The following is a 25,632-nucleotide window of genomic DNA, read 5'->3' as shown; positions in this document are numbered from 1 at the left end:
AAACGTTGGCAAGCTATGCCCTAATTGCATTTTTGTCAGACTAAAGCACTATTTTTTCACCAAGTCCACTGAGTGCCGCCTGGTTCTTATACATCGTGAGGAGGGAAGCGACAGACTCACTCCAGAGCAGGCATCTTTTGTCTGCTTTGAGAAAGGTGCTTGAGTGGCACCGAAACGTAAGCCACATGACTCAGATGTAATGCTACTTTTTCACTAGGAGTGCCGCAGTTTATTCAACACATTACACATTAATTGATCACTGATGGCACCCTGCGTATAAGGATTCCAGCAAATATCTGCTCCGGTGCCCTCAGTATGAATGGTATACACAAACACTGTTCCCCCGTTGCTAGGGGAAACAAACAGCGGCACTCCAGAGGCTTAATGAAAAAAAGTAAAAAATTTATTTAAATCATTTGCAAAAAATGCACCACCGACGTTTCAGGGATAACACGCCCCTTCTTTAAGGTGACATACCTCAAGACTATATTGAGAAGCTTACCTTAAGTAGGCAGGAATTCCCGCCACCAGTGCACGGTGAGTTGAGCGCCGCGTCTCCGTCCGCCGGCTATGACGTGATCACCTCCACGCCGTCCGTTGCCTAGCGATGGGGTACAGCCGGGGACGGTCTGACTACTCCGTCTCCCATAGAGTGCTTGAAACCCAGAAAGTGTGTATTAGGCCAGTGTTGAGACTCCCACTGTGGTATAAAAAGTAAATACACACTTTCTGGGTTTCAAGCACTCTATGGGAGATTAGTCAGACCGCGGCGTCCCCAGCTGTACCCTGTAGCTAGGCAACGGATGGTGCGGGGGTGATCATGTCAAAGCCGGCGGACGGAGACGCGGTGCTTGACTCACCGTGCACTGGTGCCGGTAATTCCTGCCTACTTAAGGTAAGCTTCTCACTGTAGTCTTGTTGTGTGTCACCTTGAAGAAGGGGCGTGTGAGCCCTGAAACGTCGGTGGTGCATTTTTTTGCAAATTATTTAAAATAAGAATTTACTTACCGATAATTCTATTTCTCATAGTCCGTAGTGGATGCTGGGAACTCCGTAAGGACCATGGGGAATAGCGGCTCCGCAGGAGACTGGGCACAAAAGTAAAAGCTTTAGGACTACCTGGTGTGCACTGGCTCCTCCCCCTATGACCCTCCTCCAAGCCTCAGTTAGGATACTGTGCCCGGACGAGCGTACACAATAAGGAAGGATTTTGAATCCCGGGTAAGACTCATACCAGCCACACCAATCACACCGTACAACCTGTGATCTGAACCCAGTTAACAGCATGATAACAGAGGAGCCTCTGAAAAGATGGCTCACAACAATAATAACCCGATTTTTGTAACAATAACTATGTACAAGTATTGCAGACAATCCGCACTTGGGACGGGCGCCCAGCATCCACTACGGACTATGAGAAATAGAATTATCGGTAAGTAAATTCTTATTTTCTCTGACGTCCTAGTGGATGCTGGGAACTCCGTAAGGACCATGGGGATTATACCAAAGCTCCCAAACGGGCGGGAGAGTGCGGATGACTCTGCAGCACCGAATGAGAGAACTCCAGGTCCTCCTCAGCCAGGGTATCAAATTTGTAGAATTTAGCAAACGTGTTTGCCCCTGACCAAGTAGCTACTCGGCAAAGTTGTAAAGCCGAGACCCATCGGGCAGCCGCCCAAGATGAGCCCACCTTCCTTGTGGAATGGGCTTTTACAGATTTAGGCTGTGGCAGGCCTGCCACAGAATGTGCAAGCTGAATTGTACTACAAATCCAACGAGCAATAGTCTGCTTAGAAGCAGGAGCACCCAGCTTATTGGGTGCATACAGGATAAACAGCGAGTCAGATTTCCTGACTCCAGCCGTCCTGGAAACATATATTTTCAGGGCCCTGACTACGTCCAGCAACTTGGAGTCCTCCAAGTCCCTAGTAGCCGCAGGCACCACAATAGGCTGGTTCAAGTGAAATGCTGAAACCACCTTAGGGAGAAATTGAGGACGAGTCCTCAATTCTGCCCTGTCCGTATGAAAAATTAGGTAAGGGCTTTTATAGGATAAAGCCGCCAATTCTGAGACACGCCTGGCTGAAGCCAGGGCTAACAACATTACCACTTTCCAAGTGAGATATTTTAAGTCCACAGTGGAGAGTGGTTCAAAACAATGTGATTTTAGGAACCCCAAAACTACATTGAGATCCCAAGGTGCCACTGGAGGCACAAAATGAGGCTGTATATGCAGTACCCCCTTGACAAACGTCTGAACTTCAGGAACTGAAGCCAGTTCTTTCTGGAAGAAAATCGACAGGGCCGAAATTTGAACCTTAATGGACCCTAATTTTAGGCCCATAGACAGTCCTGTTTGCAGGAAATGTAGGAAACGACCCAGTTGAAATTCCTCTGTAGGGGCCTTCCTGGCCTCGCACCACGCAACATATTTACGCCAAATCCGGTGATAATGTTGCACGGTCACATCCTTCCTGGCTTTGATCAGGGTAGGGATGACTTCATCCGGAATGCCTTTTTCCTTCAGGATCCGGCGTTCAACCGCCATGCCGTCAAACGCAGCCACGGTATCACCAGGACCCAGTCCTGAATGCCGAATCTGCGGCCCTCTAGAAGATGAGCACTCTGCAACCACCACAGGAGAGACACCCTTGTCCTTGGTGACAAGATTATCCGCTGATGCATCTGAAGATGCGACCCGGACCATTTGTCTAGCAGATCCCACTGGAAGGTTCTTGCGTGGAATCTGCCGAATGGGATTGCTTCGTAAGAAGCCACCATCTTTCCCAGGACCCTTGTGCATTGATGCACTGAGACTTGGCCTGGTTTTAGGAGATTTCTGACTAGTTCGGATAACTCCCTGGCTTTCTCCTCCGGGAGAAACACCTTTTTCTGGACTGTGTCCAGGATCATCCCTAGGAATAGGAGTCGGGTAGTCGGGATCAGCTGAGATTTTGGAATATTGAGAATCCAACCGTGCTGGCGCAGCACTATCTGAGATAGTGCTACCCCGACTTCCAACTGTTCCCTGGATCTTGCCCTTATCAGGAGATCGTCCAAGTAAGGGATAACTAAAACTCCCTTCCTTCGAAGGAGTATCATCATTTCGGCCATTACCTTGGTAAAGACCCGGGGTGCCGTGGACAATCCAAACGGCAGCGTCTGAAACTGATAGTGACAGTTCTGTACCACAAACCTGAGGTACCCTTGGTGAGAAGGGCAAATTGGGACATGTAGGTAAGCATCTTTGATGTCCAGAGACACCATATAGTCCCCGTCTTCCAGGTTTGCAATCACTGCTCTGAGTGACTCCATCTTGAATTTGAACCTTTGTATGTAAGTGTTCAAGGATTTTAGGTTTAAAATTGGTCTCACCGAGCCGTCCGGCTTCGGTACCACAAATAGTGTGGAATAGTACCCCTTTCCCTGTTGTAGGAGAGGTACCTTGATTATCACCTGCTGGGAATACAGCTTGTGAATGGCATCCAATACTGCCTCCCTGTCTGAGGGAGACGTCGGTAAAGCAGACTTTAGAAAACGGCGAGGGGGAGACGTCTCGAATTCCAATTTGTACCCCTGAGATACCACTTGAAGGATCCATGGGTCCACTTGCGAGTGAGCCCACTGCGCACTGAACTTCTTGAGACGGACCCCCACCGTGTCTGCTTGTAAAGCCCCAGCGTCATGCTGAGGACTTTGCGGAGGCGGGAGAGGGCTTTTGTTCCTGGGAACTGGCTGTTCGTTGCAGCCTTTTTCCTCTCCCTCTGCCACGGGGCATAAATGAGGCGCCTTTTGCCCGCTTGCCCATATGGGGCCAAAAGGACTGCGCCTGATAATACGGCGTCTTCTTAGGTTGAGAAGCTACCTGGGGTAAAAATGTGGATTTTCCAGCAGTTGCCGTGGCTACCAGGTCTGATAGACCTACCCCAAATAACTCCTCCCCCTTATAAGGCAATACTTCCATGTGCCTTTTAGAATCCGCATCACCTGACCACTGCCGCGTCCATAAACCTCTTCTAGCAGAAATGGACAGCGCGCTAACTCTTGATGCCAGTCGGCAAATATCCCTCTGTGCATCACGCATATATAGAAATGCATCCTTCAAATGCTCTATAGTCAGTAATATACTGTCCCTATCTAGGGTATCAATATTTTCAGTCAGGGAATCCGACCACGCCAGGCCCGCACTGCACATCCAGGCTGAGGCGATTGCTGGTCGCAGTATAACACCCGTGTGAGAGTATATACATTTTAGGATATTCTCCAGCTTTCTATCGGCAGGTTCCTTTAGGGTGGCCGTATCAGGAGAGGGTAGTGCTACCTGTTTTGACAAACGTGTGAGCGCTTTATCCACCCTAGGGGGTGTTTCCCAACGTGCCCTATCCTCTGGCGGGAAAGGGTACGATGCCAATAACCTTTTAGGAATTATCAGTTTTTTATCGGGGGAAACCCACGCCTCATCACACACTTCATTTAATTCCTCGGATACAGGAAAAACTACAGGCAGTTTTTTCTCACCAAACATAATACCCTTTTTAGTGGTACTTGTATTATCAGATATATGCAATACATTTTTAATTGCTTCAATCATGTAACGTGTGGCCCTAGTGGAAGTCACGTTTGTCTCATCATCGTCGACACTGGAGTCAGTATCCGTGTCTGTGTCTGCCATTTGAGGTAACGGGCGTTTTAAAGCCCCTGATGGCGTTTGAGACCCTTGGACAGGCACAAGCTGAGTAGCCGGCTGTCTCATGTCGTCAACTGTCTGTCGTAACGAGCTGACACTGTCACGCAATTCCTTCCATAAGCTCATCCACTCAGGTGTCGACTCCCCAGGGGGTGACAACTGTATAATAGGCAATTGCTCCGCCTCCATCTCATTTTCCTCCTCAAACATGTCGACACAATCGTACCGACACCGCACACACACAGGGAATGCTCTGATAGAGGACAGGACCCCACTAGCCCTTTGGGGAGACAGAGGGAGAGTATGCCAGCACACACCAGAGCGCTATATATAAACAGGAATACCACTATAAAATGTGCTTTTCCCTTTATAGCTGCTGTTAGTATCAAAACTGCGCCAAATTAGTCCCCCCCCTCTCTTTTTTACCCTTTTCTGTAGTGCAGGACTGCAGGGGAGAGTCAGGGAGACGTCCTTCCAGCGGAGCTGTGATGGAAAATGGCGCCTGTGTGCTGAGGAGATAGGCTCCGCCCCCTTCTCGGCGGCCTTTTCTCCCGCTTTTTTGTAAGTTCTGGCAGGGGTTAAAATACATCCATATAGCCCTGGGGGCTATATGTGGTGTATTTATGCCAGCCAAGGTGTTTTACATTGCTGCTCAGGGCGCCCCCCCCTAGCGCCCTGCACCCTCAGTGACCGGAGTGTGAAGTGTGCCTGAGTAACAATGGCGCACAGCTGCAGTGCTGTGCGCTACCTTGTTGAAGACTGATGTCTTCTGCCGCCGATTTTTCCGGACCTCTTCTTGCTTCTGGCTCTGTAAGGGGGCCGGCGGGGGGAGCTTGGGCCTGTGAGTGACAGACTCGGGCCCTGAGTGAAGGAGAGACTGGAGGGGAGGGGCTGCTACCACACTGCCTGCACGGATCTCAGGTGAGTGCTGGAGCCGGGGGAGGAGATGCACGGGAGAGAGGATGGCCGCTGGCAGTCTGTGACAGGAAAGAGATTTTTCCTGTCACTGCTGTCACTCCTGTGGGCCTATTTTCAATGGGGGGCCTGGAGCTGCAGCTCCATCCGCCCCATTGTTAATCCGGCCATGACCGCCATTGCAAACCACATATTGAAGAGTAACCACCTTTTGAACAGAAATTAGCCATTCATGGGGGTAATTCTGAGTTGACTGCAGCAGGAATTTTGTTAGCAGTTGGGCAAAACCATGTGCACTGCAGGAGGAGCAGATATAACATGTGCAGAGAGAGTTAGATTTGGGTGGGTTATATTGTTTCTGTGCAGGGTAAATACTGGCTGCTTTATTTTTACACTGCAATTTAGATTGCAGATTGAACACACCACACCCAAATCTAACTCTTTCTGCACATGTTATATCTGCCCCCCCTGCAGTGCACATGGGGGGTCATTCCGAGTTGTACGCTCGCAAGCTGCTTTTAGCAGCTTTGCACACGCTCAGCCGCCGCCTACTGGGAGTGAATCTTAGCTTATCAAAATTGCGAACGAAAGATTCGCAATATTGCGAAAAGACTTCTCTGTGCAGTTTCTGAGTAGCTCGAGACTTACTCTTCCAGTGCGATCAGTTCAGTGCTTGTCGTTCCTGGTTTGACGTCACAAACACACCCAGCGTTCGCCCAGACACTCCTCCGTTTCTCCAGCCACTCCCGCGTTTTTCCCAGAAACGGTAGCGTTTTTTCGCACACACCCATAAAACGGCCAGTTTCCGCCCAGAAACACCCACTTCCTGTCAATCACATTACGATCACCAGAACGAAGAAAAAACCTTGTAATGCCGTGAGTAAAATTCCTAACTGCATAGCAAATTTACTTGGCGCAGTCGCACTGCGGACATTGCGCATGCGCATTAGCGACTATTCGCTCCGTTGCGAGAAAAAAATAACGCGCAAACAACTCGGAATGACCCCCATGGTTTTGCCCAACTGCTAACAAAATTCCTGCTGCGATCAACTCAGAATTACCCCCCATATCTTGCACAGGTTACTTATCCAGCTTCCATCCAAATGTTGCATGTAAACCCTGCAACTGCCATACATTTTTTGATGAGAGTAACAGGGGCAAATCTAAATGGAATTTGATATTCGGGTTCAGTATGTTTTACCGGTGGTCGGGATCCTGGCAGTCAGGAGACAGGCACCGGAATCCCGACAGCAGGAATGCCGTCAGCGAGTGCAGCAGGTCCCCTGCGGACTTGCTGCGCTCGACATGCTTCGCCCCGATGGCGCTCGCCACACTATTATATTCCCCCTTGGGTGGAGGTGTGGTCCCGGAAGGATGCGACCGAATGGTGATTGACAGGCGATGGGCGTCTGGGGGTGGCAACACAGTGTTGGGGGGGGAGGAGAGCAGGAAACACAGGCGTCTCATGGCCGTTTTTTCGGGGCGGCCCGATGACGACATTTCCTGCGAGAGGAAACATGGCGCCGGACCACCTGCATATGCAGCCATGCTGTGGAGGCAGGGTTTACTTCTATTCCATGCAATCGCAATTGAATTGCGATCGCATCGCGGGGTGGAGCCACACATGCTGGGCGGCCCCCAGCATGTGAGTAGTATGGTCACAGACTATGCTGCGATAGCAAAATCTGCGACCAACTCTGAATAACCGCCACATTGCGAGTTGAATACAGTGCAGATCGGATATAGGGGGTAATTCAGATCTAATCATAGATGTACTAAATGTACAGCACATCTACAATCAATTACTCTGACACGCGGGGGGACGCCCAGCACAGTGCTAGTTCACGCCGCGTGTCAAGCCCTACCCCCCCTCCCCTTCCCCTGCACAGGTGCAAAAGAATCGCATGGCGGCAATGCTTTTGTACCGGGCGAGTAGCTCGCTGCCAGTGCAGCTCATGCGCATTGCGGGTCGCTACTCGCCGCGTCCCGGGTCACAGCGGCTGCGTGTGACGTCACACAGCCACCGTGATCCGCCACTCCCCAATGGCCCCGGACAAGCCTACGTTGGGCGCACTCCACAAAAAATTCAGACTGCGATCGCTGCCGCTGCAATCCAGTCTGAATTAGACTTATAGATAAAGGGTATTGCAACGGAATAACAGCAAGCTAAGTGCATGAATACAATACTCATGATCAATTCTGTCATGACCCTTCCCCACGAATGCACTGTGTCACCTCCACATCCATTCACAAGATCCTATAAAAAAATGATAACATGCCCCTCCTACGGTCTTGCACCTTCTCTCCACATGCTTTCATACAGTGAATGGCTGTCAGCCCTCTGATTTGTGGATATTTCCAGCCATCCACCGATCAGCATGCTGACGGCCATTCACTGTGTTGTTGCAGCCTGGGAGGCAGGTAGAGAATGCTGCCTCACCCTATGATTGTGTGACCACCACCTGCCCCTGCTCGGAGGCCCCTAGAATTGTCGGGCCCTGGGCAGCTGCCCAGTCTGCCAATACATTAAGATGGCTCTGACCCTGAGATATGTGTTCTGAAGGGAAGAAATGAATTTGTGAATCACGTCACGTCCCTGGATTGCCCAATTTTCTAGAGATGTGGGAAAATCTGGGATGCTAGTCTACATATTCTGTATTTCTCTAACGTCCTAGTGGATGCTGGGGACTCCGTCAGGACCATGGGGAATAGCGGGCTCCGCAGGAGACAGGGCACATCTAAAAAGCTTTTTAGGTCACATGGTGTGTACTGGCTCCTCCCCCTATGACCCTCCTCCAAGCCTCAGTTAGGTTTTTGTGCCCGTCCGAGAAGGGTGCAAACTGGATGGCTCTCTTAAGGAGCTATTTAGTAAAGTTTTTTTTTAGGTTTCTAATCAGTGATTCCTGCTGGCGACAGGATCACTGCAACGAGGGACTTAGGGGAGAGACTGGCAACTCACCTGCGTGCAGGAGGATTGAAGTCTTAGGCTACTGGACACTGAGCTCCAGAGGGAGTCGGAACACAGGTCAGCCTGGGGTTCGTCCCGGAGCCGCGCCGCCGATCCCCCTTACAGACGCTGAAGAAAGACGGCGGAACGGAGGTCCGGAAACAGGCGGCAGAAGACTTCACAGTCTTCAGAGAGGTAGCGCACAGCACTGCAGCTGTGCGCCATTGTTGTCACACGGCTCACTGACACGGTCACGGAGGGTGCAGGGCGCTGCTGGGGGCGCCCTGGGCAGCAATATAAATACCTATTTGGCAAATAAATACATCACATATAGCCATTAAGGCTATATGTATGTATTTTAACCCAGGCCAGTTATTAAAAAACCGGGAGGAAAAGCCCGCCGAAAAGGGGGCGGAGCTTATTCTCCTCAGCACTCAGCGCCATTTTCCTGATCAGCTCCGCTGGTGAGGAAGGCTCCCACTCTCCCCTGCACTGCACTACAGAAACAGGGTTAAAAGAGAAGGGGGGCATAAATTGGCGATATAATGATATATTAAGAGCGCATATATAGAAACAACACCTTCTAGGGTTGTTATATACATTATAGCGCTTTTGGTGTGTGCTGGCAAACTCTCCCTCTGTCTCCCCAAAGGGCTAGTGGGTCCTGTCCTCTATCAGAGCATTCCCTGTGTGTGTGCTGTATGTCGGTACGTGTGTGTCGACATGTATGAGGAAAATGTTGGTGAGGAGGCGGAGCAAATTGCCTGTAATGTTGATGTCACTCTCTAGGGAGTCGACACCGGAATGGATGGTCTACTTATGGAATTACGTGATAATGTCAACACGCTGCAAGACGGTTGACGACATGAGATGGCCGGCGGACAAATTAGTACCGGTCCAGGCGTCTCAGACACCGTCAGGGGCTTGTAAAAACGCCCATTTACCTCAGTCGGTCGACAGACACAGACATGGACACTGACCCCAGTGTCGACGGTGAAGAAACATACGTAATTTTCCTTTAGGGCCACGAGTTACATGTTAAGGGCAATGAAGGAGCTGTTACATATTTCTGATACTACAAGTACCACAAATAAGGGTATTTTGTAGGGTGTGAATAAACTACTTGTAGTTTTGCCTGAATCAGATAAATTAAATGAAGTGTGTGATGATACGTGGGGTTCCTCCGATAGAAAGTTATGGGCGGTATACCCTTTCCCGCCAGAAGTAAGGGCGAGTTGGGAAACACACCTTAGGGTGGATAAGGCGCTCACACGCTTATAAAAACATGGCGTTACCGTCTCTAGATACGGCCGCCCTCAAGAAGCCAGCTGATAGGAAGCTGAAAAATATCATGACAGTATATACACACATACTGGTGTTATACTACGACCAGCAATCGCCTCAGCCTGGATGTGCAGCGCTGAGGGGGCTTGGTCGGATTTCCTGACTGAAAATTTTGATACCCTTGACAGGGACAAGATTTTATTGACTATAGAGCATTTTAAGGATGCATTTCTATATATGCGTGATGCGCAGAGGGATATTTGCATTCTGGCATCAAGAGTAAATGTGATTTACATATCTGCCAGAAGAAGACACGACAGTGGTCAGGTGAGGCAGATTCCAGACGGCATGTGGAAGTATTGCCGTATAAAGGGGCGGTCCATCGGACCTGGTGGCCATGGCAACAGCTGAAAAATCCACTTTTTGTTACCCCGAATCACATATCGGCAAAAAAGGACACAGTCTTTTCAGTCTCAGTCCTTTCGTCCCCATAGGGGCAGGCGGGCAAAGGCCAGTCATATCTGCCCAGGGGTAGAGGAAAGGGAAGAAGACTGCAGCAAGCAGCCCATTCCCAGGAACAGAAGCCCCTCACAGCTTCTGCCAAGTCCGCAGCATAACGCTGGAGCCGTACAAGCGGACTCAGGTGCGGTAGGGGGTCATCTCAAGAGTTTCAGTACGCAAGGGGCTCACTCGCAAGGGAACTCCGGGATCCTACATGTAGTATCCCAGGTGTACATTGGAAATTCGAGACATCTCCCCCTCACACAATTCACAGGCTGTATTCCCAGCAGGTGATAATCAAAGTACCCCTCTTACAACATGGAAGGGGGTAGTATTCCACACTATATTGTGGTACTGAAGCCAACCGGCTCGGTGAGATCTGAAATATTTGAACACTTACATACAAGCGTTCAAATCAAGATGGAGTCACTCAGAGCAGTGATAGCGAACCAGGAAGAAGGGGACGATATGGTGTCACTGGATATCAGGGACGCTTACCTACAGGTCCAAATTTGCCCTTCTCACCAAGGGTACTTCAGGTTCCTGGTACAGAACTGTCACTATCAGTTCAGACGCTGCCGTTTGGGTTGTCCACGGCGCCCCGGGTCTTTACCAAGGTAATGGCCGGAATGATGATTTTTCTTAAAAGGAAACATGGACGCTTTCCTGATAAGGGCAAGGTCCAGAGAACAGTTGGAGGTCGGAGTAGCACTATCTTAAGTAGTTCTACGTCAGCACGAGTGGATTCTAAATATTCCAAAATCGCAGCTTTTTCCGATGACACGTCTACTGTTCATAGGGATGATTCTGGACACAGTCCAGAAAAACGTGTTTCTCCCAGTGGAGAAAGCCAGGGAGTTATCCGAGCTAATCGGGATCCTCCTAAAACCAGGAAAAGTGTCAGTGCATCATTGCACAAGAGTCCTGGTAAAAATGGTGGCTTATTACGAAGCAATTCCATTCGGCAGATTTCCCGCAAGAACTCTTCGGTGGGATCTGCTGGACAAATGGTCCGGATCGCATCCTCAGATGCATCAGCGGATAACCCTATATCCAAGGACAAGGGTGTCTCTCCTGTGGTGATTACAGAGTGCTCATCTTCTAGAGGGCCGCAGATTTGGCATTCAGGATTGGATGCCGGTGACCACGGAGGCCAGCCTGAGAGGCTGGAGAACAGTCACACAGGGAAAATAATTTCCAGGGAAGTGTGATTAAGTCTGGAGAATTCTCTCTGCATAAATAAGCTTAGAGCAAATTTATAAGGCTCTAAACTTAGCAAGACCTCTGCTTCAAGGTCAGCCGGTATTGATCCAGTGGGATAACATCACGGCAGTCGCCCACGTAAACAGAAAGGGCGGCACAAGAAGCAGGAGGGCAGTGACAAAACTGCAAGGATTTTTCGCTAGGCGGAAAATCATGTGATAGCACTGTCAGCAGTGTTCTTTCCGGGAGTGGACGACTGGGAAGCAGACTTCCTCAGCAGGCATGACCTCCACCCGGGAGAGTGGAAACTTCATAGGGAAGTTTTTCAGCATGATTGTGGACCGTTGGCAAAGACCAAAGGTGGACATGATAGCGTCCCGCCCGAAAAACGGGACAGGTATTCCGCCAGGTCATGAGACCTTCAGGCGATAGCTGTGGATGTTCTGGTAACACCGTGGGTGTACCAGTCAGTGTATGGGTTCCCTCCTCTGTTTCTCATAACCAAGGTATTGAGAATTATAAGACATAGAGGAGTATGAACTATACTAGTGGCTCCGGATGGGCCAAGAGGGACTTGGTACCCGGAGCTTCAAGAGATGCTCACAGAGGACTAAGGGCCTGGGGAGCTAAGAAGGGACTTGCTTCAGCAAGTACCATGTCTTTTCCAAGAATTACCGCGGCTGCGTTTGACGGCATGGCGGTTGAATACCGGATTCTGAAGGGAAAAAGGCATTCCATAAGAGGTCATACCTACCTTGGTCAAAGCCAGGAAGGAGGTGACCGCACAACGTCATCACCACATGTGGTGAAAATATGTTGCGTGGGTAAGGCCAGGAAGGCTCCACGAAGGAAATTCAACTAGGTCGATTCTGCACTTCCTGAAAACAGGAGTGTTTTGAGCCTCAAAATTGGGGTTCATTAAGATTTAAATTTCGGCCCTGTAGATTTTCTTCCAGAAAAAATTGACTTCAGTTCCTGAAGTCCAGATTGTAAAGGGTGTATTCCATATACAGTTCTTTTGTGCCTCTAGGGGCACCGTGAGATCTCAACATAGTGTTGGGATTCCTTAAAATCATATTGGTTTGAACCGCTCAAATCTGTGGATTTGAAATATCTCACATGGAAAGTGACCATGCTGTTGACCAATATCTCACATGGAAAGTGACCATGTTGTTAGTCCTGGCCTCGGCCAGGCGATTGTCAAAAAGAATGGGCGGTTTTGTTTTACAAAAGCCCATATTAGAATTTTCCATTTGAACAGGGCAGAACTGGGACTCGTCTCCAGTTTCTTCCTAAAGGGGTGTCAGCGTTGTCACCTGAAACAACCTATTGTGGTGCCTGCGGCTACTGGGGACTTGGAGGACTCCAAGTTACTAGACGTTGTCAGGGCCCTAAAAATATATATATATATATATATATATATATATAGTTAGGACGGCTGGAGTCAGAAAGTCTGACTTGCTGTTTATATTGTATGCACCCAACAAGCTGGGTGCTCCTGCTTCTAAGCAGTCTATTGCACGCTAGATTTGTAGTACAATTCAGCTTGCACATTCTGTGGCAGGCCTGCCACAGCCGAAATATGTAGATGCCCATTCCACAAGGAAGGTGGCCTCATCCTGGGCGGCTGCCCGAGGAGTCTCGGCATTATAACTTTGCCGAGCAGCTACGTGGTCAGGGGAGAACACGTTTGTAAAATTTTACAAATTTGATACTCTGGCTAAAGAGGACCTGGAGTTCTCTCATTCGGTGCTGCAGAGTCATCCGCACTCTCCCGCCCGTTTGGGAGCTTTGGTATAATCCCCATGGTCCTGACGGAGTCCCCAGCATCCACTAGGACGTTAGAGAAAATAAGAATTTACTTACCGATAATTCTATTTCTCGTAGTCCGTAGTGGATGCTGGGCGCCCATCCCAAGTGCGGATTGTCTGCAATGCTTGTACATAGTTATTGTTACAAAAATCGGGTTATTACTATTGTTGTGAGCCATTTTTTCAGAGGCTACTTCGTTTTGTTATCATACTGTTAACTGGGTTCAGATCACAAGTTGTACGGTGTGATTGGTGTGGCTGGTATGAGTCTTACCCGGGATTCAAGATCCTTCCTTATTGTGTACGCTCGTCCGGGCACAGTACCTAACTGAGGCTTGGAGGAGGGTCATAGGGGGAGGAGCCAGTACACACCATGTGACCTAAAAAGCTTTTTAGATGTGCCCTGTCTCCTGCGGAGCCCGCTATTCCCCATGGTCCTGACGGAGTCCCCAGCATCCACTACGGACTACGAGAAATAGAATTATCGGTAAGTAAATTCTTATTTTGTTTGAGGTGTTTTAACCATGCTATTGAATAATGCTGCAGCATGCTAGGACTGAATACTATAAAATATATGTAATATTTGGCAGTAAGGAAAGCTGCAGGCAAAAGTGTAACCTTAAAAACAGGTTTCCCTTGAATCAAATCACAGGAGGGCCCTGAATATTTTACTGAATACTGACAAAACCGCATATTCAGACTTCTGCCACCACATGTGAATTCAGCTAATGATCATTTTATATAAACTGACAAGAGATTCACAGTTCTTATACATCACTTACAAGAACTGGTTTTGAATCTGGATTGTCTAGCATCAGTAATTGTGATCTCAGCTGTCTCATGACAGACAGGGACATTTTATCAGTTCTTATGCTGCACTGCTTAATAACAGCTTAAACAGTTCCATGTAAAGCTATACATCATTTGTGGAAAATGTAAATCCTGTCTCAGCACTAAGCCTGGAATTTATGAATCATTGTTTTGGGAATGAAACAGCAGAGACACAGAAGTATCTGCAAGTAGTATAGGCTGCAGCACTGACACTTCAGACACTTTCTAGGAAACATAAAGGGGGTTTGGGTTTGAGTGTCTGTCAGTGCAAGGGAGAATGTGTGTCAGTGTGTGTGTGTGTGTGTGTGTGTGTGATGTATGTGGAGCGTGTATGCATACCACCCGTCGGGATCTCGGCGGTCACAATAGCGATGCCGAAATCCCGTCAGGGGTACAATGCCGCTGCCAGAATACCAGCGAGGTAGGTGATTCTCCCTCTGTGGGTGTTCATGACACCCATAGAGGGAAAATAGAACCTGTGGCAAGTGAAGTGAGCCACCGTGCCCGCAAGGGGCCTCGATGCGCTCGCCCCACTGCCGGCATTCTGGCGGAAGGGATGCTGCTGTCGGTATAGTGACAGCCGTGCAAAGTTCCAGTGATAAAATCTTCCAGTTCCACTTTTTCTTTGCCATTTTTTAAAATGCCAAATTCATATTTGGAGTTAATTATTATGCTGTCCCACCCGCGGGCCATAGTGTCCCATGGTGGGTGTGTGGGGGAATGGGGGGGCAGTTGGGAGTCCGTATGTCATTCACTGCTCTGCTTCAGCGATGAATAGATGATGCGTCTATTCACAGGAGACAGAGGGGCTGGGAGCACCCCAGCAGCTCACAGAGCGCTGGGCATGCCCCCACATTGACGAAAACAGGAGGCGTGGCTCGCAATTGCAGCATTAGCATTAAGCCACGGCCTGTTCACCACACCCCATTTCCCGGCCACTCAGAGGTCCCTCTATGAGAATCCAGGATAATGGGAGGTATGGATGGTTCAATGATGTTGGTATGGATGGTTTAATGATGGTACCCATACTTCCTCGTGGGACTGGAAACATTTAAGATATCATTAAGCAAAATGAGGGTTCTGTCCATCTGTCCTGATTGGGGCTGCATTGTCCCAATCGCTGGTAAGTTGAAGAGGTGTCCATTCACTGTGTGCAACTTAGGTTAAGCATACACATTTCACACACCAAGCAAGGGCAATTTGTTAAATAAAAAAAAGTGTCTAGTAACATAGAAATACAGCTAAATGACCATAGTCAAGCTTGTTCATATTCTCATGTTAGTTGTTGTTAGTCAAATGATATTCCTTTACTTGTATCTTACAGACCGCACAAAGACCTGAAACAAATGTACAGAAAGAGGCAGATGAAAGCAATCATGTAAAGTGCAAAGTGAAAGAGAAACCTCCATTTTCTGCAGGGACACAAGTTACAGATCATGTGATTTATAGAGAGAGCCAGCATGAAGATAACGCTGACACAGCTCCCACAGACCCTATACTGACTGGCAGCGTTGGAACCTATGGTCTCCTGGCAGAAAAGAAGCATGAAAGACAGGCTGCTGATGATAGATCTGACTCCGAGCATGAGGAAATCAAAGCTGTTTGTCGATCAGACAGAGATTCCCTTTGTCACACAGAGAGGTCGTATTTTGTAGATGACCACCAATACGTTGACACAAATACACCTGATGATATTGTAGAGGAAGAGCATGACAGCTTAAACAAGAGGGAAGCTGATGCTAGAATGCTGACTGTGGATTCTATGTCCTATAAATCAGAATTAGATCATAGACAGATTGATTCCCCTGCAGAGTCCAGGTAATAACTTATCTCTCATTTTTCCCTCAACTAAGATTTTTTTATCAAAAAAGAAACAAAAGGTCGTCTAAAATATTGAGCACAAGTTTCTTTTCTCACTAAAAAAGCAAAGCTTACTGAGTGTATTTTGCAATATATATAATTTAAATTCAGATTTTTCTTATATTGCTCTTTTAAAAAGATTGCACTTACATCGTGCTTGCAGACAAGATTTTTTCATTAGTGTTGATCGTTAATAAATAGGAAAAAAGGATTAACAGTGCGCTTTGTGATACAACATAAAGGATGTACAGTACTTATTGTGCTGTGCAAAGCACAATGCATAGTGTAAATACAGATGTGGGCTCATATAACTTTGCTGCAGTTGTGCCAAATCGGCCCTCTTGGCACACCAGATCTGGTTGAACTCTGCTAGCATTGGGTGTGTTTTGTGCTATAAAGTGTGTCTTAGTCACAGTCACGATGTGACTATTATGCACCAGGAGACTGTGCTGATTCATTTTATATGCAACACTTGTACATCTGAGAGCAACTGAGTCTCTGAATTTGCATACAAAATGCTACAATACAGTGGCCGTGGCTTTTTCCCCATGCCAAGTTCCGTTCTGCTGCATCTACAGACCCGGTGGCACACAGATATACAAGTGTCATATATCAAATTAATCAGGACAGTCTCCTGGTACATCCTAGTCACATCACGTTCTGAAGTCTCCTGGTGCATCCTAGTCGCGTTGTGATTAGAGATGAGCGGATTCGGTTTTACTCGGTTTTACTCGGTTCTCAAAACGGCATCTTATTGGCTCACTGATGTCACGTGTTTTGGATAGCCAATCGGATGCCGTTTTGAGAACCGAGTAAAACCGAGTAAAACCGAATCCGCTCATCTCTAGTTGTGATTAAGAAGAATTTTCTGCAATAATGGATGCCCAATGCTAGCGGAATTGCATTGGTCCAGTTAGCTCACTCGTGCCCGGCATCTCCTGCTGCGTGGCGTATTGATGCTAGACCTAGGAGGACACATCTGTAACGTACTTGACATACATGATAATACTTATTGCAGCATAAAAATTAGTACAGTATGTCACATGCACACAGTACTATAGTATATAATTGGTGGTAAATAGTTTGTGACATAAAGGTAAATACTGTAAACACCATGTGAGTTGGTCCACGTGTAATAAGCATAGAGTGGGAATCGGTAACAGCGCTCCTCATGCTGTAGTGCTTAATGTTGGCCATACACTAGACCAGCTTACAGCCAACTACTCGTTTAATTGCAAAGAAAATCTGGAAATGCATGTGAGCAAGTGACAATCAGCAATTTGCTCCTAAACGTGGAAAAATGGTCGTTCAAGTTGGCTAAATCTGTATTAAACAACTTGTCTTAACGACTGCTTTTGTCTGTATTCCAGCATTTAGGCGTTAATTGATGATTGTCATTTGCACCCATACATTACCAGATTTTCATTTCAAACAGCCAGCTAGTTGGATGGATGAAGAAAGTTGATCTAGTGTAGTGTATGGCCAGCTTAAGACTGATGGCAGCACTCTTCGTAGTGCTTTAAGGTTTGCAGCAAGGCAGATCATATTGCAAATTATCCACCAAGACTGATATGTCTCCAGGTGGAAAAGTAGCTCAGACTTTTTAGTTTACCCAGTTTGTTAGTTGTATCCTTATACGCCTCATGGCCATTGGCATTTCTATAACGGACCCCTGTATCCAGTAGGGGCACCGCACACAATGCACCCATGTTTTATTACTTAACCTGCCATGTTTGCGTAGTTCGCATAGTTCGCGTAAAGCACAGTAGGTGCTGGCATAATGCTGTGCCAACCTGGAGCCTGCACATTGGCCCCCTCCTCTGTTGGACTATTTAAAAACATTGGGCAGATTTGCTGCAAATGTAATGATGCCTGCATAGTCTGTTTAGTTAACATTCTATACAGTTAGATAAATACAGAATTTATTTAAAACAGATCCAGTTTTTACTGGCTGAGATCCATAAATGATAGCGCCCTAAGTTATTTAATTGTTTTTATTTGGCAACAGAGACATACCACTTTTAATTCCATTTCATTACTAAAATGTAAAGATGATTTTTGAGGGTTACTAATTGGTGAATGTTCTGCTTTGGAACAGCTGTCTGCTTAATCGTCTTCATACTGCTTTCCTTCCAAGTAAATGTATGATCTCCCCAGCAAGCTATATTTCATAGAACACATTTTTATATGGCACAATATCAGGCGTAAAGCGCACACTAAAGAAAAGTATTACATTTTATATTCGTCTTCACAATTTTACAATCCCTGGTAGGATCACATGATCTCTAATAGCCATGTACACAAACAGATTGCTTCAATTTATTGTTAATATACTGGTCAACTAAGTGGAAAATAACACATCCTTCATAGACGGCAATGTAAAAGTAAGCCATATGGCCTACGAATTAAAGATTTTTTTTACCAAAATATGTGTAGAGCTTTACTAACTTTGTGTTCCAATAGAACACAAAAGTGCACAACATAAAGTACACCTCCCACACCACCGTTTGTCGTGATTCAGTGACAGTTGAGAGCTATTTCCCTCTGATTGATTCACTTTTAATGCCAGCTGGATGTGTGCGCAGCATTAAAGGATTGCTTCATGGGAGGGGAAGGGGGATGGGGATACTCGACCCAGTGCTTCCATAGGCAGACGCAGGGAGGGGTTTCCAGTTGTTCAGAAACCCCCTTCCCCACAGCGGCCACTACAGGCAGTATAATGGGCGGAATGGAGCTGCTGCACATGCCCAGTGGGAGCAGATTTTCCTACCAAGTCTGCTGTGTGTGTCTGTGGATCTGAGTGCTCAATGTTTGCACCGGAGAGAGAATCTGATAAGTGGCTCGCTGTGATCATTGGGCCTGCATAGGTCTGATGCACTGTATTTCATAACCTGCACACTTTGGTTGGGACAGACTATAGCTTGTTACATGCTAATTATACATCCTTCATGAGCTGGCGACAATCGCTCTAAAATCAAACATTTGGAAACCCCCCTCCAGAAATCCTGCATTTAACCCTGGCTTCTAATGTGATCTGGCCATATTGTCTCTAGTGATACCATGCCCCTTTCTCATCAATCATAAATGTAAATGTTGGGTCAGCCACATTTTACACATTTATTCAGCGAGGGGTGCTGAATTACTACACAATGGGCCTGATTCTGTGCCACACGCAAAAGTGCATGCAGCAACGTTTATTAGCAGTTGCCCATTTGCGACTTTATGCAAATGCCACTTTTAACGTCCATGCACACTGTAATACCAATTGGTGTGTCCTTATACGCCACTATTGGTCACACCATCAAAAATTGTAGGTGTAGTTTCTCCGCCTGACCTCAGCCTTCTATGCCCACAGCTGTGTGGCTTGGAATGCAGTCACTTTCACTGGCACTCCCATAACACACCCACTGAATGGACCAATTTTGTGTGCACTCCTTGCCAACCTCAGTCACTGCCCAGAAACGTCCATCATTTTTCTAAAGCATTTCTGGTGCCATCTGTACCGATCGCAAGATTACCTATGTGCGTGCACTATGTGTAATGTATGCGCTGTAGGGGTTTGCAGAAATGTCCGCGCATGCACAATTACAAAAAAAACTTCGGCATTCAGTGCAGCCTGCGTGTGACTCAGAATCAGCCCTTACTCTCACTTCCTAAATATTCAATTCCTCCTAGACTTTTTTGGTTTGTAATTTAATTCTACATACTTCATACTTTACTACTTTCCGGCAAGTTGTGGGAGACACATAAGAGTGGCCGCATCTCCTGCTTCCTAGTGAAGCAAGCAGGATGAGGAGATCATACTTGCATCGCTGTATGGAGGAGGTGGGACTAAAGATGTGAATTTGCATAATTTAGCCCCACCCCTCCTGCGAATCACAACACTTTGGGGGTGGGGCCTATTGACCTGATTTTGCCCAAGAAGAGGCAAGCAGCATCCTCTCTCTGGGTTTCTCCCGTAAAGGAGACTTTACATGTATGCAAGTATAACATACTTTACCTCTGCCTTACCATCTATAGCAGTGATGGGGAACCTTTGGCACTCCAGCTGTTTTTCTATTTTCTAATCCAGTTTTTCTATTTGGCCATGCTAAAACTGTAGCAGGGCATGCTGGGATGTGTAGTTCAACAACAGCTGGAGTGCCAAAGGGTTCCCATCACTGATATATAGTATAAATATTTTCATTTATTGATGATTATTTTTTTCTTTCTTGCTGCTCTATAATTAAAAAAGATAGCATTTAAAGTAACAACTTCACTGCAGTATTAACTGTCAGCTCTTTTGTGGAGTGCTGTCTGTCTAGGTCTTTTGTAGGAGCTAAACTAGCATCTTCTTCAAATGCTGGTGATGCATGCCTGGTGGGGTGTGGTATGGAGGATTGACCAGACTTAGGTCGACAGTGTCTAGGTCGACCACTGTTGGTCGACAGTGAGTAGGTCAGCATGGTTTCTAGGTTGACAGGGACTGTAGGTCAACATGACAGAAGGTCGACGTGAGTTTTTAAACTTTTTTTGGTATAATTTTTTCCGTACAGTGACCGGGAACCCCAATTAGTGCAGCATGTCCGCTCGCCATGCTTCGGGTAAGGTGACTCACTGCGCTCGGCATAGGTTACAGTTCCCAATTGTGGTCCACGTGGATTGTAAAGTATGAAAAAGTTAAAAAATGAACATTTAAAAAAAAAAACTCATGACCTTTTGTCATGTCGACCTAGTTTCCCTGTCGACCTAGATACCGCCTGCTGAACTGTCTAGCTCACATGTAGATATGTTACAGACAAGTAAATATACAATAGGTGGGATACCAGAACATTAAACTGGAAATAAAACATAGCCCAGGAGGCCCAAATTCAAGAATGGCTTGGAACAGCAAATTAATACAGGTTGAGTATCCCTTATCCAAAATGCTTGGGACCAGAGGTATTTTGGATATCGGATTTTTCCATATTTTGGAATAATTAGATACCATAATGAGATATCATGGTGATGGGACCTAAGTCTAAGTACAGAATGCATTTATGTTTCATATACACCTTATACACACAGCCTGAAGGCAATTTTAGCCAATATTTTTTATAACTTTGTGCATTAAACAAAGTGTGTGTACATTCACACAATTCATTTATGTTTCATATACACCTTATACACACAGCCTGAAGGTCATTTAATACAATATTTTTAATAACTTTGGGTATTAAACAAAGTTTGTGTACATTGAGCCATCAAAAAACAAAGGTTTCACTATCTCACTCTCACTCAAAAAAGTCCGTATTTCGGAATATTCCGTATTTCGGAATATTTGAATATGGGATACTCAACCTGTATAGCCAAATCATGAATTACACTAAAATAGTGTATTTCGCAGAGCAAGTCATTAAGAGAATGCCGTACCTCTCTTTCATAACACTTTTATGGCAGCTAAACTACTTCATAAAGAGAGGAAGAAGAGGTAGAGTAAGGGCAATCTATGGTTTCCATTACGAAACTAGACTATACTAATTACCAAGGACAGGGTGGGGGAAGAGGGGCTTCCAGAGCTGAACAACAGCTGAATTTGCCACTATAAGGATATGTCTGAGAACGTCTCTGTGATATGAAGGTACAGAAGATGGGTCAGATCAAGGGAAATAAAGAAAAACTAAAATATAAGGTTAGCTAACTCCTTTTAGGATGCGACCGTAATGCAAATGCCTGCGCACATGCGCTATGGCCGTTGCGCATGCACGGATCTCTGAAAATTGCCCATTTGCAATTTTCGAAGATCTGTGATCAATACTGAATGAGGGCCTATGTACTAAGCCTTGGAGAGAAATAAAGTAGACTGAGAAAAAGTATCAGCTCCATGTTGCAGTCTGTGTTTGAAATAGCCAGTTAGGAGCTGATTGGCTGGTACTTTATCTCCACCCACTTTATCTCTCTCCAAGGCTTAGTACATAGACACCTAAGTGTATTGTAAAGGTTGACACATGCGCTGCTATAATTTGGGATATTACAAATCACCTATGATTTTACTGATCTATAATTTATGTTATACTGTACAATGCATACATATGCAAATATGTTCTCTCAAAAGTAATGTTTGTTGAACATGCTTTTATTCATATTTTGATTCATACAACCCTTTTAGGTCAGTGTATGGAAAGACTGTCCTTTCCTTCCATGACTCTGAGCCACCATCTGTGCATCTTCATGATCCAAGTAGAAAGGTTCAGTCGGAGTTGCCTGAACATGCAATTACAAAGAAGATCCCACACCTGTATATGGGATCACATGTGCAAGAAAATGACAGCCTTCTTCCAGAAGATGTATATAATCGATCAAGTGAATCTCATGCCATAAGTGCTAAACCAAAGCACCTTCAACACAGTTCTACAGATACAGAAGTGTTACACGTCATACACAGTCAGACAGGGAAACCAAAGGACAACCTTTCTGAACCAGAAAGCTATGAGTCAAATAGGATGCAGGAAAGAGATCTTCCGTTAGAAAAATTAGATTATGCAGCTAATGAGTCAGAGGAACAACAGCACCGACAGTTAGAAGAGCCACTTCATAGGCAATCAGAGGAAACCACTAATAGATTCAATCAATCAAAAGAGCCAGATCACAGGTACACACAATCAAAGGAGCCATATAAGCAGTATGTACAATTAGAGGAGCCAATTCATAGACTTGAACAATCAGATGAGTCAGTTGACCAATATATACAATCAGAAGGGCCAATTCATAGAAATGAGGAGATGGAGAGAAGCTATGAAAAATCAGAAGAGCTAGTTCACAGATATGAACAGTCAGAGGAGCCAATTCCCAGATATGACCACTCAGAAGAGCCAGTTCATCATTATACACAACCAGAAAGGTTAATTCACAGTTATGACCAATCAGAGCCAGTTCATCATTATGTACAATCAGATGAATCAATTCACAGATATGAGCAATCAGAGGAACCAGTCCATCAATATGTACAATCAGGAGAGCCAGTTTACAGATATGACCAGTCTGAGGATCCAGTTCATCAATATATTCAATCAGAAGAGCCAACACATAGTTATGTACAATTAGAGGAGCCAATTCACAGCTATGACCAATCAGAAGAGCCAATTCATCATTATGTACAATCAGAGGAGCCAATTCGCAGATATGACCAATCAGAAGAGCTAGTTCACCATTATGTACAATCAGATGAGCCAGTTCACAGATATAACCAATCAGAAGAGCCAGTTCACCATTATGTACAATCAAATGAGCAAATTCAAAGATCTGAAGATCAGGAAAGCATTTCTAAACAATCAGATGCAACACTTCTCAAGTATGTCCAATCAGAACAGCCAGTTAGGGCATGTGAACAATCAGGAGAACCAATTAGCAAGCGAGCACATTTAGAGGAGCCAGATCACCAACATGAACAATCAGAGGAGCAAAATTTTAAATATACACAATCAACAAATATACAGCACTCAGAGGATTCACAGCAGATACAGCTTTATTCAGAGGAACCACAGCATAAGGCTATTCAGCCTAAGGAGCTAGAGCAGATAAATGACATGTCAGAGGAGAAGAAACTTAGAAACACAATGCACACTAGGCATGAAAACATTATCATGCCCTCAGCAGAGATGAACATTAAACCTAATATTTCAGTGGAACAACATGTTAAACCCACTCACTCAGCTGAAGCAGAGCACACACATAAATACTCGCAGCAAGAACACAGTTATTCAGAAGAGCAAACTTATAAGGATGCTGCAATGGCTGAGCTCGATCATAAAGATAGTATCTCTGAGGAGCAAAACCACAGACAGTCACAGTCAGGAGAGCCACAACCTCGCCAGTCCTATCAAGAAGGACCTAAGCCTGTAGATGATCCATCAGAGCAGCCAAGGCATATAGATACTGAACTGGATAAAATAAAAAGTCATACTGAGTCAGATAAACTGGAGTCCGAGGAGCCGCAGGGGGAGGTGCCAGAAGGCAAACATGCTTATTTAGATAGAAACATAAATGGACATATCGAATTAGAAGAGTCAAAGGACAGTGATATCACATCAAATGAACATAAATTACAATTACATACAGTAGATGGAAGCCAAGCTGAAGATGCTGAGGATACAACCTCACAACCAGAGGAGCCCCCAGATGAAGAAAATTTTGACTTTCTGGAGGTATGTTTTGCCTTATTAGATTCCTTTTGTATGTTTGATTATAACTTTAAATGATCAGCAAAACTGTGTACAGTTTATATTAATGTGTCATCATAGTTATATAGAAAGCATACTGTAGCTGTTAAAGAAAAAGGGTCTTACGAGGAGTTGCACGCAAGTTATTCATGCAGTGCACTAAGGGGAAGATTTATCAAAGCTTGGAGAGAGATAAAGTACCAACCAACCAACAAATAAACCAGAACTCACATCTAGCAGCAATAGTAATGCCATATAGAAGCTTGTTGGAAACTAGCCATAGTGCAAATGTTATGGTAAAGCTGAATGAACAATCAGTGCACATGGAGAACACACAGTTCTGCCACCTGCGGGGGAGAATATGAATCTATTCTTTAACTATTTCTTTTTCATCCACTAGGGGTCACTGGAGTACTCTTGGGATATGGACGGCTTAGCAGAACAAAGGCACTGAACATTTAAATTTAGAACTCTCCACCCCTCCATATCCCAGAGTACCTCAGTGTACGACCTCAGTGTTTTTTCTGTGCTCAAAGCACTAACATCGGCTTGTGGGAGTTCCCACACTTTGTGGAAGATTTTATTAATTTTTCATTTTTACTTTTTACTTTTTCATTTTTACACATCCCTTCCCAGTTTCTGAAAAACATGGGTCCGGGATGGTGCCGCTGCAAGGCAGCGCATGGCGTGTCGGTCCTCACAAAGAGCACCCTCACAGCCACAGGCAGCCCACTGTCTCCTGCAAGCTGGACGGAGCTTACAGATAGAAGCCCCGTCGCAGCCATGACCTGAAGCGCTGGACGGAGCTTACACATAGAAGCCCGTCGCAGCCATGACTGGAGAGCTGGACGGAGCTTACACATAGAAGCCCGTCGCAGCCATGATCGGAGATACAGAGCGTAAGGTAGGCTGGGGAACGGGGCGGTCAGCGCAGGCTGCCGCCCCGCTATGTGGGTCAGTATTGTAATGCCGCTCCCGCCGCTCATACATCCGCCCGCCACAGCGTCCCAGCCGCTACGTCTGGCAGCCCAGCCGCTCCATACAGCGGCCGGCCGCCCATCCCAGCCGCTACGTCCGGCCGCCCAGCACGCAGACACTCCATCAGTTGCCAGCGCTAAGAAGGTGACAACCGGGCCGCCGCTCCGTCCGGCTGCCTAGCAACGTCCACCCGCAGACGCTCCGTCAGTCACCAGCGCTAAGAAGCGGAGCGCTCCTGGTGACCTCCGCTGCTCGGCAAGAAAGCCTCCCTGCAAGTCTTCCCGGGCTTCCCGCTGAGACACAGCGTTACAGGGAGCACGGGGGGAAGGGGGGCGGTGGAATCTGGCGGATTACAGCGGCAAGGTTATGTAAAATACTTATATGAACAGCAGCCACAGTTTATGTATATATATATGTGACATGTATTCACTAGATAAT

The 25,632-nt window shown here is 46.3% G+C and overlaps 1 protein-coding gene across 3 annotated transcripts in view; it reads left to right on the top strand.

The window, feature by feature from the left end:
• The window catches only part of LOC135055003 (uncharacterized), a 122,116-nt gene that overhangs the window by 29,855 nt on the left and 66,629 nt on the right, over positions 1-25,632 (top strand). For all 3 annotated transcript variants that reach the window (XM_063958549.1, XM_063958550.1, XM_063958548.1), the window contains 2 exons: positions 15,504-15,997; positions 22,167-24,201. In XM_063958549.1, the coding sequence (XP_063814619.1) occupies positions 15,504-15,997; positions 22,167-24,201 (2,529 nt within the window). The remainder of the gene's footprint in view (positions 1-15,503; positions 15,998-22,166; positions 24,202-25,632) is intronic.

This window comes from Pseudophryne corroboree, chromosome 3 (genome assembly GCF_028390025.1).
Source record: "Pseudophryne corroboree isolate aPseCor3 chromosome 3, aPseCor3.hap2, whole genome shotgun sequence".
Lineage (NCBI taxonomy): Eukaryota > Metazoa > Chordata > Amphibia > Anura > Myobatrachidae > Pseudophryne > Pseudophryne corroboree.
Note: the sequence above shows the minus strand (reverse complement) of the source record. Positions and strands in the feature narration are given on the sequence as shown.